Genomic DNA, 15088 nt, shown 5'->3' on the forward strand with positions numbered 1-15088 from the left:
CCCTGCAGCTCTTGGGATGTGTGGGACCAGGTGGGAGAGGGGAAGTGTTGAGATCAAGGTGAACACAAACCATGAGGGACACATCAGATCTCTCCAAGTAGATAATTCAGTGGTAGGGCACAGTCAGATCTGGTTTGATGAGGACACAGTGCATTATCCATGAAAAACACAAGTTCAAGGAAATTATTTTCAGAGGAAATGCACATTTTTACCTCTGTAATTGCTGGTTGTCTGCAGCTCCTGGATTAAAAGGAGGTGCAAGGCCAAGTGTAAGGTCCTGGATGTGTAGTGGGTAACCCCAAGCATAAATTTGGTGGAGAATGCGTTGAAAGCAGTCCTCAGGAGGACTTGAGGGAGTTGGTGGATGAGAAGCTCCACAAAATCCAGCCATGGGAACCCACAATGTCCTGGGCTCATCCCACAGTGTGGGCAGGAGGAGATGGGGAATTTCTGCCCCTCTGCCCCACTCAGGTGAGATCTCACCTGTAGAGCTGCCTCCAGCCCTTAGGTCCAATAGCAGAGGGATGTGGAGCTGCTGGAGCAGATCCAGAGGAGGCCACAGAAATACTCCAAGGGCTGGAGCCCCTCTGCTCTGCAGCCAGGCTGGGGAGCCAGGAATGTCCATCCTGACTGTCCAGGCAGACCTTGGAGCACCTTCCAGTGCCTAAAGGGGCTCCAGGAGAGCTGGAGAGGGACTTTGGACAAGGGCTGGAGTCCCAGGAAAAGGGGGAATGGTTTCCCACTGTCAGAGGGCAGGGATAAATGGGATATTGGGAAGAAATTCTTCCCTGGGAGGATGGAGAGGGTCTGGCTGAGCTTAAAACCACCTCGAAGTAGAAGCTGCAGAAAAGCAGCAGCCAGAGCTTCACCAAATCATCCTCCAGTTCAACAGCTGCTCCTGAAGCTCCTGATTCCCTCCTGAGCCCAAAGATGGAGCACATCATTCCTGCTTCCCATGAGGAGTACAGACCTGGCAATGTATCGGCACGTTGAGGATCTGCTCAGGCTGGGTGGAAAGAGCCCAGGACTGGGTGTGGAGTGCAATCTCAGTGCTGGAGAGAGAGAAAAACATGGATCATTGCTTGGAATCAAGAAATTTTACAGGAATTCACATGGTCCTCAGTACCTTAGGCCCACAAAAATTATTGGAGGGATGGAGACCTCTTGCTATGAGGAATAGCTGGGAGATCTGAGGTTGATTGGCCTGGAAAAGAAAAGGTGCCAGGGAGAACCTGGAGCCCCCCTCCATTGCCTAAGGGGGCTCCAGGAAAGCTGGAGAGGAACTATGGACAGGAACCTGGCGTGGTAAAACAGAAGGAATGGCTTCCCACTGCCAGAGGGCAGGGAGAGATGGGGTATTGGGAAGAAATTCTTCCCTGTGAAGGTGGGGAGTCTCTGGCACAAACTGCCCAGAGAAACTATGGATGCCCCACCCCTGGAAGTGTCCAAGGCCAGGCTGGACAGGGCTTGGAGCAACATGGAATAGTGGAAGGTGTCTTTGCCCCTTGCAGAGGGTTGGAACTGGATGATCTTCAAGCTCCCTCCCAACCCAAACCATTCCATGATTCCATGATCTTATTTAACCCAAAGCACGGAGCTCCCAGGGAACCAATGGAAAAGATGCCCTTCAAGGACTTCCCACCTCTGGAGCAGCCCCAGCACAAGTGCTCCTTGCCAGCCCCAAAACACAGCAGGAATTTTTCCCCTCAGCACCCAAACGTGCCAGAACACTTCTCCAAGCAAATCCCACGCTTCCACCATCAATCCAACAAATTTCCACGCTTGTCTTGGCTGCTCCCTGCAGCTGGACAGGGAAGCCCAGCGCCCACTCCCATCCATGCACGCACGGAATCAAATCATCCTTGACTGGTGCAGGGAGGAATGGACGGGAAAGAAAGGCTGGATTTCAGTTTTCCAGGTGGGATGAGAGCGGCTCAGTCACTCACCTACCAGCCCGGGCGTGTTGGGAAGTTGAGCGAGTGGAATTTGATTGCGCGGCACCGCGAGCTGTCACTCGGCTGCCGGCGTCGGCGAAGCCCCATCTGTTCCCTCTGCACATCAAATTCCAACAACGGGGCGTCTGAGCCACCACTGAGATGGTTTTTTTTGCCTGTTTTTTTTTTTTTAATTCTTCTCATCTCAAGCGGTGGAAGCATCTTTTTTGTGCTAGAATAAACATTTACCAACTTTGGGATGCTCCGAAGACGCTACAGAAGAGTCTCCATTAAGAGCAAGGTTGACTTCCCAAACAATGTGGGGAGAAAGCCTCAAATTAAAATCCATTAGGATAGGGCTGGAGCATCCTCAGCCCTCTGGAATTCTGCATAATATTCCTTAAAGCTAGGAATATTCCTTCACCAGGAATCAGCTCCGGAGGGCAGCACACAATCCCTTTAAATATTTAATATTTGGGCATAAAAGCAGATACACAGGGATGAACAAGTTTGGAATCACAGAATCATGGAATGGTTATGGCTGGAAGGGCCATTAAAGGTCATCATGGCCAGAAAGGAGGAATCACTAAAGAGATACAGGATAAATAAAGGGGTCAACAGCCTCCTGCCAGTGGGTTGGAATTTTTATGTAGCAAAAATACATTAATGAATTTTTTTTTTGGCTTTTTTCTGCCAGTTTTCATTTGCCAGCAAGAAGCCATGCAATAACATGATGTGCATCTCCCATTCCAGGGATTAACTTGCATCCCAGAGGGAGTTTAACTACCCAAGAGGTGGTCCCATCCATGACAAAATCCATGTGAGATCCATCCTGGCAAAGCATCCTTCCAGGCAAAGCAAAGCAAACCCCCATCCACATTTTCCCACTCCCTAATTATTCATCCCATGTGAAAATCCTCCCCAAACTATTAGAAAATCACCCAAATACTTCTCCAGGAGAAGCCAAGCCAATTACAAGAAAGCTCTGTAATTAAACATTTCTCCATCCATTGGGATTTTCAGAGAAAACTCAGGCTCTGTCATGAGGGTATTTTTTGAAGCTGCTGCATCGTGGAAAAAAAGTTTAAATAAAAATAAAAGCTTTGTGTACATTCAAGTGACAAGAAGGGTGTGCAGGAGAGGGGATTGCATGTTCCCGACTTTTCAGGAGGTCCAAGGGAGCCTAAATTTGGATTTTTAGGGTGGTTGTCAACTTGGAATTCCCAACTGGTTATGACAAGAGATTTGCATTAATAAATGCACTAATAAATAAATATTCCTGGCAATGGAGGGTGTACTATTGAAATTGGGGTGAAATTGGGACATCAAAAGACACTGGAAAAAGGGATAAGGGTTAAAATCCAACATCAGGAGCCAAAATTTGCTGCAGTCTGGCCTAAATTAAACAAAAAGCTGAAACGATGCCCCCAGGGCTCGACTTTGGGAGTCTCATTTGGTCCAGACAAAACACTGGGCACATCCCAGTCCCAGATCTGTCCCATTTTTCTCCTCAATCACTTTCCAGCCAGGGAGAACATCGGGACACAGTGGTGCTGTCAGATCAGGAAAGTGACTCCCACGTCTTTGGCATTGCCAAAATCCCTCACTATGGAAATTTAAAGTGGTGCCATGGTAAATTCTTCCCATGTGTATGCTGCAGGGCAGTGGGAAAAACAGAAAGGGGGAAAAAAGCAGGCAAGTAAGAAAAGCTGCCACAGAGAGCATCAAGAGCTGCACACTGAGGGCTTTTGAAGTGATTACACCCAGCACAGCGGCGTCAGCTGGGATATTTTCCACCCTGTGCAAGGGACAGGTGGATTTCTCCCCCCCTTTCCTGATGATTCAGTCGCTTGCAGGAGCATCATCCGTAAGGAAACCCACAGCCCGTGCAAACAGGGCTGTTTCTCTTAATGCATCATCCCAGCCCGACGCTGGCGGCTCCGGTGGCTCGCGGTGAGAAGTGATTGTTGTTCCCAATCCAGCCGGGAGACTCCGCGCGTCTCTCCGGAGGGAGCGGGAGCTGTCATGTTCATTAAATGCATGATTACAGCTATGATTAATAGCGGGGCTACAGCCTAACTCCTTCTTTTTTTTTTTTTTTTTTTCCCCTGCTCCTAGGAAGGAATCCACAGCCAAGCAGTCCCGCGGTGTTTTCCGCAGCGTTTGGCTCGACGTTTGGAATTCCAGCTTTTGATGGAAAAAGGGGAAAAGGCACAATTCATCCTTGTCAAACAAAAAAAAATGTTTAAAACAAGCGGGTAGGATGCTGCACCCCTGCACCAACTATAAATTAATTAGGATCTTTTCATATCCTTAATCCTAAAACTCAGCTCAAGCAGACCCAGGTCCATCTTCAGCATCCTGGGTGGTTTTTTTTCCATAACCCCAAACACAGCTCAAAACTCAAGGTCGTTCTCCTCCAGGGAAAGGCTGGCAGAGATTTAGAGATTTCCCTTGGCAGCCCAGGAACTTCACTCAGGAGCAACACTCGGTGCTTTCCAGCATTCCCACATGGATATCAGGATGCTCCCATCCAATCCAACACTCCTGCTCAGCTCCCCGTCACCCAGAGGCTTGGGATGCAGCAAACACACCCCGAAAACAATATTCCAATTAGTCCTTTGACTTAAAAATTGGCTGCAAATATCACAGTTAATTATCACCTGTTTAATTATTTAGGAAGGACTTTATTGCTCCGAGGCACAGCTCAAGGATCAGGACCTCATCTCATGGAAAGGTCTGTTGGAGCATCTAATCTAATAATTTACTTTTTTTAAATGGTGGAAAAGCTGTAAAAAACTGAAAAAAAAAAAAAAAGGAGAAATACAGAAAAGGGAGAAATCCAGAATTAGGGTGAGCTGGGACAAAGGGATGATGGGCAAGAAGGTGAGAACACTGTTAGAATGATGAGTATTGAGCCCATTGCTTCCTATCTTCCACAATCCCAAATCAAGGATAATTTGTGGAAATCTTCCCCATGGAGGGAAAAAATCAGTAGAAAACTGAAATAGGCAGAAAAAAAGGAAGAAATTCAGAGTTGGGGTGTGGTAGGGCCAAGGGATAGGCAAGAGGGTGGGAACATGGTTAGAATGATGAGTGTTGAGTATCAAGCCCATTGCTTCCCATCTACTTCCACCATCCCAAGGCAAGAATAATTTATGGAAAAATCTTACACACAGAAGGAATCAACCAGGGGTTTGCACAAGCAATGACAGGCAGGTGGTCAGCTCTGCTGGCCAGTGCTCCAAATGGGGGATGAGCACAACAGAGTGATCCCATTTTTTGCTCACCAATCCCATGGTTTTGGAATTGTTCAGTCCCTCATCCCTTTTAAGGTCAGTCCTTTGGCTCATTGAGTACAATTCCTTGGGTTTGGGATTCCTCAATCTCTTATCCCTTTTGAGCTCAATTCCACGGCCTCTTGAATCTCAGTGCCTTGTCTTTGGGATTACTCAATTCCTTATATCCTTGGTCCCTTTCAAGCTCAATCCCTGAGTTTTGGGATTCCTCAATCCCTTGGCTCCTTCCCCCTCAATTCCATGATTTTGCGATTGCTCAATCCTTTTATCCCTCAGGTGTCAGCATCACCACACAACCTCTCCTCAGCCTGTTCCCACACGACCTGGAAAAGGCTTCCTTAAACCACACTGGCTCCTTTAATAGTTTCCATTATCACCCCACCTCTCCCACCGCAGCCTCCTTCGGAAAGAGTCGAGCGATTCATTTTCCGAGTCTCTCCTTGGCTTTATTGCTGAACCGAAAGTTTTGAGGCTGCACTTGGGGAAATTTATTTCTTTAATTATTATTCATTTAAGTGGGTTCCGCGGATTTCGAGGATCAGCATTCGCAGCTGCTGGGGGTCATTTATTTCCCTCACTGGACAGCACAAGTCCTCATTCCAGAGAAGACAACGGAAAAAGAAGGGATGAGCTACCTCTAAACAAGCAGAGATTTTCCTGTTTTCCTGCCTGACTGTCCCTGCATCCCATGAATGTCCCAGAGTCAGGTGGTCACAAGTGTTTTATTAACAAAGCAACTTCAATTAATGACTCAGCTTCAATTAATTAAGCAGCCCTGGGTTGGATGTTGGATGTTGTATGAGCAGATGTGGGCCAGGAGCAGGATCTGATCCCTGCAATTCCAGAGTTGAGGAATTGAGTTCATAAAGTGAAAGGGATTGAGCAATCCCAAAGCCAAGGCATTGAGACTGAAGGGGCCAAAGGATTGAGCTCCAGAGGGATAAAAGAATTGAACAATCCCAAAATCACGGGATTGTGAGTGAAGAGGTCAAAGGGATTGAACAATCCCCAAACCAAGGGACAGAGCTCAAAAGGGGCAAGGGATTGAACAATCCCAAAATTAAGGGATTGAGATAAAAGGGGTCAAGAGATCCCACAATCCCAAAGACAAGGCAGTGAGACTGAGGGGGCCATGAAGCTGATGTGAAAAAGGGCAAAGGATTGAGGAATCCCAAAAACAAGGGATTGAGTTTAAAAAACTTGAGGGACTGAGCTCAAAGACACAAAACAATTCCACAAACAAGGGCATGAGATTGAAGGGGCCAAGGGATCCCCTAATCCCAAAAACAAGGGATTGAGTTAAAAGAAAATGAGGGACTGAGTTCAAAGACACAGAACAATTCCACAAACAAGGGATTGAAGGGGCCAAGGGATCCCTCAATCCCAAGACAAGGAAGGCATTGAGAATGAAGGTGTAAAGGAATTGAACTCAAAAAGGGTAAGGGATTGAAGCAGCCCAAAACCATGGGACTGAGATTGAAAGGATTCCCCAATCCCAAAGAAAAAGCCTTGAGATTGAAGGGGTCATGAAACTGAGCTCAAAAGGGGCCAAGGGATTGAGCAACCAAGAACTAATCTGAAAAGAGGAAAGAATTGAGGAATCCCAAAGGCAAAGGATTGGGTAAAAAGGGGCCATGGGATTGAGATAAAAAGGGAGCAAGGGAACCCATAATCCCAAAGAAAAAGCACTGAGATTGAGGGAGCCAGGGAACTGAGGTCAGAAGAGGTAAGGGACTGAGCAATCCCAAAGCCAAGGGAATGACTTCCAAAGAGGACAAGGGATTTAATTCAAGATGGGTAAGGGACAGGACAATCTCAAAACCAAGAAATTGAGATTGAAGTGTCCGAGGGATAAAGCAATCCCAAAACAAGAGACTGATCCTGGAGAAGTCAAGGAATTGAGATCAAAAAGAGGCAAGAGACTGAGCAATCCCAAACCCAAGGAATTCACCTCAAAGGGAGTGAGCACAAAGGGATCCTGGTACCAGCAACACCAAAACCAGTGGAAATCTGAGGATAGCAACGTTCCAAATTTCCCTGCTCCCACACCTCAGTGCATTGGGCTGGTCTCTCCTCCACCAAAGTCTTCCTTACACGTCCAGTATGATCCCAACACACTCAAGGTGTGTTGAAGACAGAAGACAGGGTCATGATGGACAAACAAGAAGCTTGTGATGTTTCCATGGACATGGGGAAAAGACAAAGCCCAGCACACCAGAGCAAATCCTCCCTAATGCCTCTTAAAATTAAAAGCAGAGACAGATGATGGGTGGTGGAAACATTCCTGAATCCCTCTTTTCCTTTTGTAAAAAGGAGTGGCTCAGAGGAAGGAGCATCATTCCCACAAGTACTGGGCCAACAGCAGCACTGAGCATTTCATCATCCTTGAAAAAGTTGGAAGCATGTTTCCATGATATTCAGCACTTCCAAAATTAGATGGTAAACAGGGAGGCCAGAGAGCACTTTCTTTCAGCTCTGTGGAGTGTGGAGTTCTCCCACTGCAGCCCAAATTGTGTTCAGGAGCATCCATCACCTGTCCCCAGCCTGATGCAGTAGAGGAAGGAGTCCAGAGATGCTCCAAAGAATGGAGCCAGGCTGGGAGAGCTGGGAATGTCCAGCTTGGAGCAGAGAAGGCTCTGGAGAGAACTTAGAGCCCCTTCCAGTGCCTGAAGAGGCTCCAGGAGAGCTGGAGAGGGATTTAGGACAAGGGATGGAGGGACAGGACACAGGGAATAGCTTCCCACTGCCAGAGGGCAGAATTAGATGGGATATTGGGAAGAAATCCTCCCCTGTGAGGGTGATGAGGCCCTGGCACAGGTTGCCCAGAGAAGCTGTGGTTGTCTCATTCCTGGAAGTGTCCAAGGCCAGGTTGTGTGGGGCTTGGATCAGCCCGGGATAGTGGAAGGTGCCCCTGCACCTCCACTCTTGGAATGAGATGGTCTTTAAGCTCCTTTCCAACCCAAACTATTCCATGATTCCATGACCTTCCATCTCCCCAGCTGATCCCCTTTGCAGCAGAGAGGGGAAACTGAGGCAGGAGGGGATGTTACACACCAGGATGGAGACAGGAAGTGCATCCAGATGCAGGGAAAATCCCCCCCCAGTTTTGGAAGGTCTGAACTCAATCATGTTTTAATTAATAATTTGTTTCTCTGGGATCAGAGCCACCATCGTAATGTGTGGGAGATGCCTCAGCTCAAGAGGACTTTAAACTCCTCTTAAGCCTCCACTTTTGGGAGCCCAGCAATCCTGGGTATCTCTAAGGCTCTGGAATCTATGGTCATGAAGACAATTCGAAAACCCCAAAAAATAAAATCACATTGTTCAAGGGGCCGACTGTCACCTCTGGAGTCCCGAAAGCCACCAGCCTTCCTCCAACCAAGAGCTAAAACCTCAGCATGAAGAAATCATGCAAGTGATGATTTGCCCATGGAACAATAGCCTGGACACTTGGAAAACCCTGCTGGAGCCAGCCCCAGCTCACGGAGTGCAATTCCTCTCTCGGCAGCAGCGGCGGCTCGTGCAGAGATTGGGGTCAGGGCTGGTTTCCGGACAATGTCAAACCTTAATTTGCTTTCTGCTACTTTCAATCTTGTATTTCCCCTTCTGTATTTCTTTGTGACACTCTACATCGCCCAGGACCTTTTGCTTCTCCCCCTGATTTCATGGAAATTTCTCAAGAGTCTGGAAAATGCCTTAGCAGCTGGAGAAAGAAATGAAGGAAAAGTTCCTTGTGAGAGGAGAAACCCAGTTATTCTGGTTGTTTAATTAATTGCCACATAGCCAATGCTTTCCATAACATCCCACTGCTGATTTTCAAGACTTCTGCAAAGTGAAAAAATACATGGGTGCTGAAATACCAGTCATCCCAAAGGGAAAGAGCCCTTCCATGTGTGATTCCACATCTTCGTCTTCCACAGGGATGAGCAGAGAGTGTTTAAGCTCTGGGTTTTCTTCTCCATCCTTGCCTGAGCAATTAATTATGCCACATGCAAGATCCCTATCTAGCTGGAAAGGCAAAAAAAAAAAAAAATTTCTGTATTATATTTGCAGTTTTCCAGAGACAAGTGTGGAAGGTGCAGAAATCCTTTGGGAGCAGAGCCACACGTGGGATGAGAGCAAAGTTCTCAGCAGCTGCACAGGCCGTGGTGAGGCTGTGATTGATCCAGGGAGTTTTTTAATGTTCAAACCACCTCCAAAAATTTTTCCTGGGATTGGAGTGACACTTTCCTTGTCCCCAAGCCATGTGCCCTCCTCACCTCTCCAGCACCAACAAAGCCAATTCCAGAAAAGCTATGGAAAATTGCTCCTGGAAGACCCAGGATTGATCCCAATACAGCACAAGGATGCAGGAAGTGCATCCCCAGGATCAAATCTTAACTCACCACCAGCATCCATCAATAAATCACTTGGGAATGCTATGATGGTGTGGATGGATCAGCCCCAGTGCCCGGCATCAGATTTTGTACAGTAGAGATAAAAAACCCCAACCCTATAAATCCAGGGAAAGAGCAGAATTATAACCCACTGGAAGTAAACTCCAAGCTATTAAACTGTCAGGAGCATTTCCCACCTCTCCCCTATTCCAAACACACAGTGCCTGGCACTGAAAGGGAAAGGAAAAACCGTTTTTTTCCATCTTTTAAATAAACTTTGTCAAGTGTTGAAAACACAGAGCGTTGAGCAAACGTTCGCAGCCGATGAGAACACACAAATCTTCCGCCCTGCCAGGCCCAGTTATCCTAAGGCAAGAGGAATCTGTGGAATCCATCCTTGGGAAGGAGGATGAATTGTGGGGAGAGATGAAAGATGACATGAAAATACTGATTCACAGCAGTTCCTCAGGTTTTGTGGTTACAAAGCCAATGTGATATGTGGAAGGGGAAAGGGGCAACAGCAAAATAAGGAACATCTTCAAAATAATTAGATAGGAATATATTTTATAAGAGAATAACCTTAGGAGGGATCTTCCCTCCCTAAGTGGGACTAATTAAACCCAATTTTCTGAATGAGACCTCACTAGAAGACGTGGTTTCAGTGAGAAAGGAAAAATGGGGGCATCACATCTCTTCCATGCCCTGTCACCCCAAATCCCCTCAGGTACTCCCCACAAGCAATTCCAAGGCCTGAATCTGCAGAAATCCTCCCATGATACCTTTGGATTCATCTCTCTTTCAGAAATTTGCCTCTAAGTTGGTGTTTCTCTGTTTGGTCCCAATCCAGTGATGAATATTCAAGGACAGGCTGAATCTATCAGCCTTTGCTGAGTTGCCCAAATGAGACTTTGCTCATTTGTCTATTTCCAGACAAATTTAGAGACTTCCTTTCACTTGGAAAAATAAAAAAATTCACCTTCTTGCTGGGAGGCAGGACCTTTTCCACCCATGTCCTCCCCAAGAAGAAGTTCATTAAGCCTGTTCTTTAAAAAAAATCTTTAAAATAATGGCGATTTTAGAGCCAAATGAGTCCAGCATTTCATCATCCTTGCCCTTGGAAAGCTCTCCCACCAGTTTAAGCCCCTTGGTTTTTGGCTGCTCCACCTGGCCATGGAGAGATATCCTTCCTTTGCTTGGAATCTTCAGATCATCCACTTTTCCAGTCCTTCCAGCCATCACTTCTCCCCAGGACTCTTCCTAGTGGTCCAACTCTGTCCTAAAATCCATTCAACATCCCTGTCCATGTCCTGGGTTTCACCCCTTTTCTTCCACTCCTGCAGGATATTTTCTGTCTTCAGTGACATCTTCAATGTCCAGAGATGGTGCTTAAGGCAGAATCACCCTCGAACTGGTTTTGTGCAGCCAATTATCCTGATCCAGTACCAGTAGCAAAGCTCTTGGAAAAAATCCAATTTTTTTTCCTACAAACCTCTGACTGTTTTATGGTCACTTTTTCTGAGTCTCCAAACTCTGATCCACCTTCCCCAGTTTAACTATTCCCAAAAATTCTCGAAAAACCAGTTAGGGAGCAAAACTATTTGCTCCCTAATTTGAGACCAAGACATTTTAAAAATACCTTAAGCACAGTTAAAATCTGCTCTTTTTTAAGAGTCAGACTTGGGATGTCAAACACAGGAGAAGCTGAAACACAAATTTAATCAAAGCCATGATGTAAAACTGGGAATTCATCACAATGGGGGGCATCATTCCACCGTTATCTGCGGAATGATCTTCCCAAATTTTAGGTCAGTACTGAATGCAATTTGATAAGCATCTCAAGCACATTTAACCTTGTGGTGCTCTTTGAAGTTATCCAAGATTTTGCCCATTAAACCAAGTTTAATGGCACATCTCCACAAGCTTGAATTAAGTCTGACTTAAGAAAACCTCAATTCTCCTAAACTTTTAATTTCTCCAAAATTATTTCCCCTTCAGAGCTACTATAAAGCAAAAACAGCACTTGGCACCATGGGATGTCCACCACCTTCACATCTGGAATTCTATAAGGCTGGAGGATGAGTCTCAACACACAGGCTGGGAAGAAACAACTAAAAACTGAACTGAATGGATTTTGGACATGAACTGGGACAAATTCCTGCTCACCTGCTCTGATGGGAGTTCTGGTGCCCAGGTCCCTGGCCCGGACAGGGCTGCTGGAGGTTTTGGAGAGTTTGTTGGCCGACACCCGGTACATGACACCGCCGATGCAGCGGAAGCCTTTGCTCCTCCAGTGCTGTTGGATGAGCTGGGATTTGCCACCTAGGAGTGAGGGTCGGGTCTGGTTTAACAATGGGGATCTGCAGGAAAAATAAAGTTAAGGTTAGCCCAAATTTGGGATACTGTCACAAAGAGGTGTTGCTTCATGAGCAAACCATGAGATCAGAGACTCATGGAATGGTTTGTGTTCAAAGGAACCTTCAAGATCGTCTCATTCCAACCCCATTTCCAAGGGCAGGACAGCTCCCACTAGAATGGAGGAGATGTATGGAAGAAGCAGGGATGTTCCTACTCTTGACAGAAGAAAAGCTCTGATTCCTCATTACTGACACCACAAAAATTACCTTCAAGGACTCTCCCCCAACTTCTCCCACCCTTGCCCCAGCAGAAACAAGGAAATGTGGATGCAATCCCATGAGAGAATCAGCAAGGTGGGACCTTCACTGAGCTTAGCCAAGTTTTATGGAGCTCTACAAGCTTTGACATCCCTGGAAGTGCATCAAAGCCAGGTGGAATGGGACATTGAACAACCTGATCCAGTGGGTGGCAACCCTGTCCATGGCAGGGGTTTGGAAGTAGATGGTCTTTAAGGTCCTTTCCAACCGAAACATTCCATGAGTCTGTATCTTTGCTATCATTATTCCTGTTACGAATCAGATACCACAACTTTAGTATTTTTATTCTGCCCCCAAATCTGGCTCTTGGAAGGATTTTCCTCAATCCCTGCATGGGACAAATCACCCAAAAGCATTTCTATCCCCCACCAGTCACCTGGAGCTGATGCTGGACCTCAGCAGGGTCCAGTGGGCAGGGCTGGGGACCTGCTCCCACCTCCTCAACTCTCCCTAAATTCAAAAATCCGGTATTGAGACAGTGGGATGGAAATGGATTGGGAATTGTGATCCAGTTACTGTTGCCCATAATGTTATTCTGAAGGACCCAGTAAGTTCTAAAGTGACACCTGAGGGATAAATATCACAGAATCCCAAAATCTTTCAGGTCTGAAAAGACCTCCAAGGCTATGAAGTCCAATCTGTGAGTGATCACCACTTTGTCAATTAGACCAGAGCACTGAGTGTCACATCCAGGCATTCCTTGAGCACCTCCAGGGATGGGGACTCCATTCCATCTCGCTGGACAGCTCATCCCAATGTTTAACAACCCTTTCCATGAAAAAATTCCTTCTCATATCCAACCTGAACCTCCCCTGGCACAGCTTGAGGCCATTTCCTCTCATCCTGTTGCTGGTTGACAGGGAAAAGAGGCCAACCCCCATCTTGTCACATGTCCCAAAGAGGTTCGTCTGTCACCAAAATCTTGTTTGCTCCATGACCTGATACTTCCTGCACCACCCCATCTCCCTCCCGACCCACAACGCAGCCTCCCAGCTCATTCCTATCCATCCCCCATTATCCAAACAGAGCCACTGCAGCCAAATCAAATCTCCTCCAATATCAGTCGCCTTCCTCATTTAGCGCTAATCCAAACAGTAATTTGTTTATGCAAATTAGAGCTCTAATTTTGTATTAGCCCAAACTATGCTCATAATGCTATTAGCAGAACGTATATAAACCGCGCATTACCGGAGAATATCCGTAAATTAAGATCCCGCTATCCTATCAGCGGAATGCAAACCCCAATGAGCATTTCCTTTAAATGAACATGTGCTCCAAAGAAAAAGAGAGCTGGAAAATGGAATAGTTACATTTCCTAATGCTGAGCGTGACAGCCTATTCATTCCGGAGGGCTGTTGCCACTGGCTACCGAGCTCGGAAAATTTGCTGCCTGGTTTTTGTGGGAAGGGGATGGGAATTGGATAAATTCCTCGTTTTAGTTCCCCCAGGGTTTCCTCCTGACGGAATTGCTCCAGAGAAGAGCATCAAGTCTTAGTGACTTGCAAAGGAGTCACGGCGGTGGTGTTGTTGGGTGAAGGAGGTGATGGCATGAGGGACACTTGGGTCACTCATGGATCACCCAGCACATTCCAGAAAACTCCAGCAAGGCCAAGGATGCATCCAGCAGTGGCTGCAGGACCTGAAGAAAGGTCTTGTGGCCGTATCAGGGGCAATCAAAATAATATCAAATATCAAACAGTCGGGAGGGTGACAGAGATGATTCTCACCCTCTACTCTGCTTTTCTGAGATCCCATCTGGAGTTTTGTGTCCAGATCTGGGGTGCCAGCAGAAGAAGGATGTGGATCTGTTGGAGCAGATCCAGAGGAAGCCATGCAGATGTTCCAAGGGCTGGAGGCCCTTGGCTGGGAGAGCTGGGGGTGTTCAACCTGGAGAAGGGAAGGATCCAGGGAGAACTCGCCATGCCTAAAGGGACTCCAGGAGAGCTGGAGACTGTGGAAAAGAGATGGAGTGACAGGACACAGGGAATGGCTTCCCACTGCCAGAGGGCAGAATTAGGTAAGATACTGGGAAAGAATTCTTCCCAGGGAGGGTGGTGAGGCGCTGGGATGGAGTTCCCAGAGAAGCTCCAGCTGCCCCATCCCTGGAAGTGTCCAAGGCCAAGTTGGACAGGGCTTGGAGCCCTGGAATACTGGAAGGCGTCCTTTCCCATGGCTTCCATGGAACTGGATGACCTTTAACCTTCCAATCTATCCCATTCCAGGACTCTAATGAAGGTATTGCAAAACACCACCATGGTTGTGACAAGGCCCATCTTAGCTCCACCCATCTCCTCTTCCTCCCAGAGACACATTCCTGGAAGGACCCCAGGATGCTCCATTCCTCCATTCACAGGGGCCATAGTGCCAGTGGATTTGGGACTCCTTTTTCCCCCCTGAATCAGTCCCTTTAAGGACTTCTGTAATTCCATATATATTCCCTATGGGTAATACATAGAGATATCCACACACATCTATTTCCATATAGACACACACATAATTGAATATATATACCCCGAGTGTATGTATTGAAATACAAGATCTATATATTATATAGAATAACAAATATTGATACTTTCATACATAAATCTATATATTATCACCTGTATTCTCGGGGCCTCCTATATCCATCAATTATCTCTAGATACTATTGAATATGTGCACTGAATGCATATATTGAATTATATATGTTCAATAACATCTAGAAATGTTCAATATATATATTTATTAATTCTTAGAGATAATGTATGTGAGGCCAGATACTATTTTTATTCTTAGCACTTTATATTATTCATATATTATTGAATATA

The 15088-nt window shown here is 46.4% G+C and overlaps 1 protein-coding gene across 1 annotated transcript in view; it reads right to left on the bottom strand.

Moving 5' to 3' along the window:
• ZC3H3 (zinc finger CCCH-type containing 3) overlaps positions 1-15088 on the bottom strand; it is a 129159-nt gene that overhangs the window by 30934 nt on the left and 83137 nt on the right. Inside the window, exons 5-6 of the mRNA XM_058813620.1 lie at positions 11773-11966; positions 971-1052 (exon numbers count right to left, since the gene is read on the bottom strand). Coding sequence (XP_058669603.1) covers positions 971-1052; positions 11773-11966 — 276 coding nt within the window. The remainder of the gene's footprint in view (positions 1-970; positions 1053-11772; positions 11967-15088) is intronic.

Source organism: Ammospiza caudacuta, chromosome 1 (genome assembly GCF_027887145.1).
Source record: "Ammospiza caudacuta isolate bAmmCau1 chromosome 1, bAmmCau1.pri, whole genome shotgun sequence".
In the NCBI taxonomy this organism is placed as follows: domain Eukaryota; kingdom Metazoa; phylum Chordata; class Aves; order Passeriformes; family Passerellidae; genus Ammospiza; species Ammospiza caudacuta.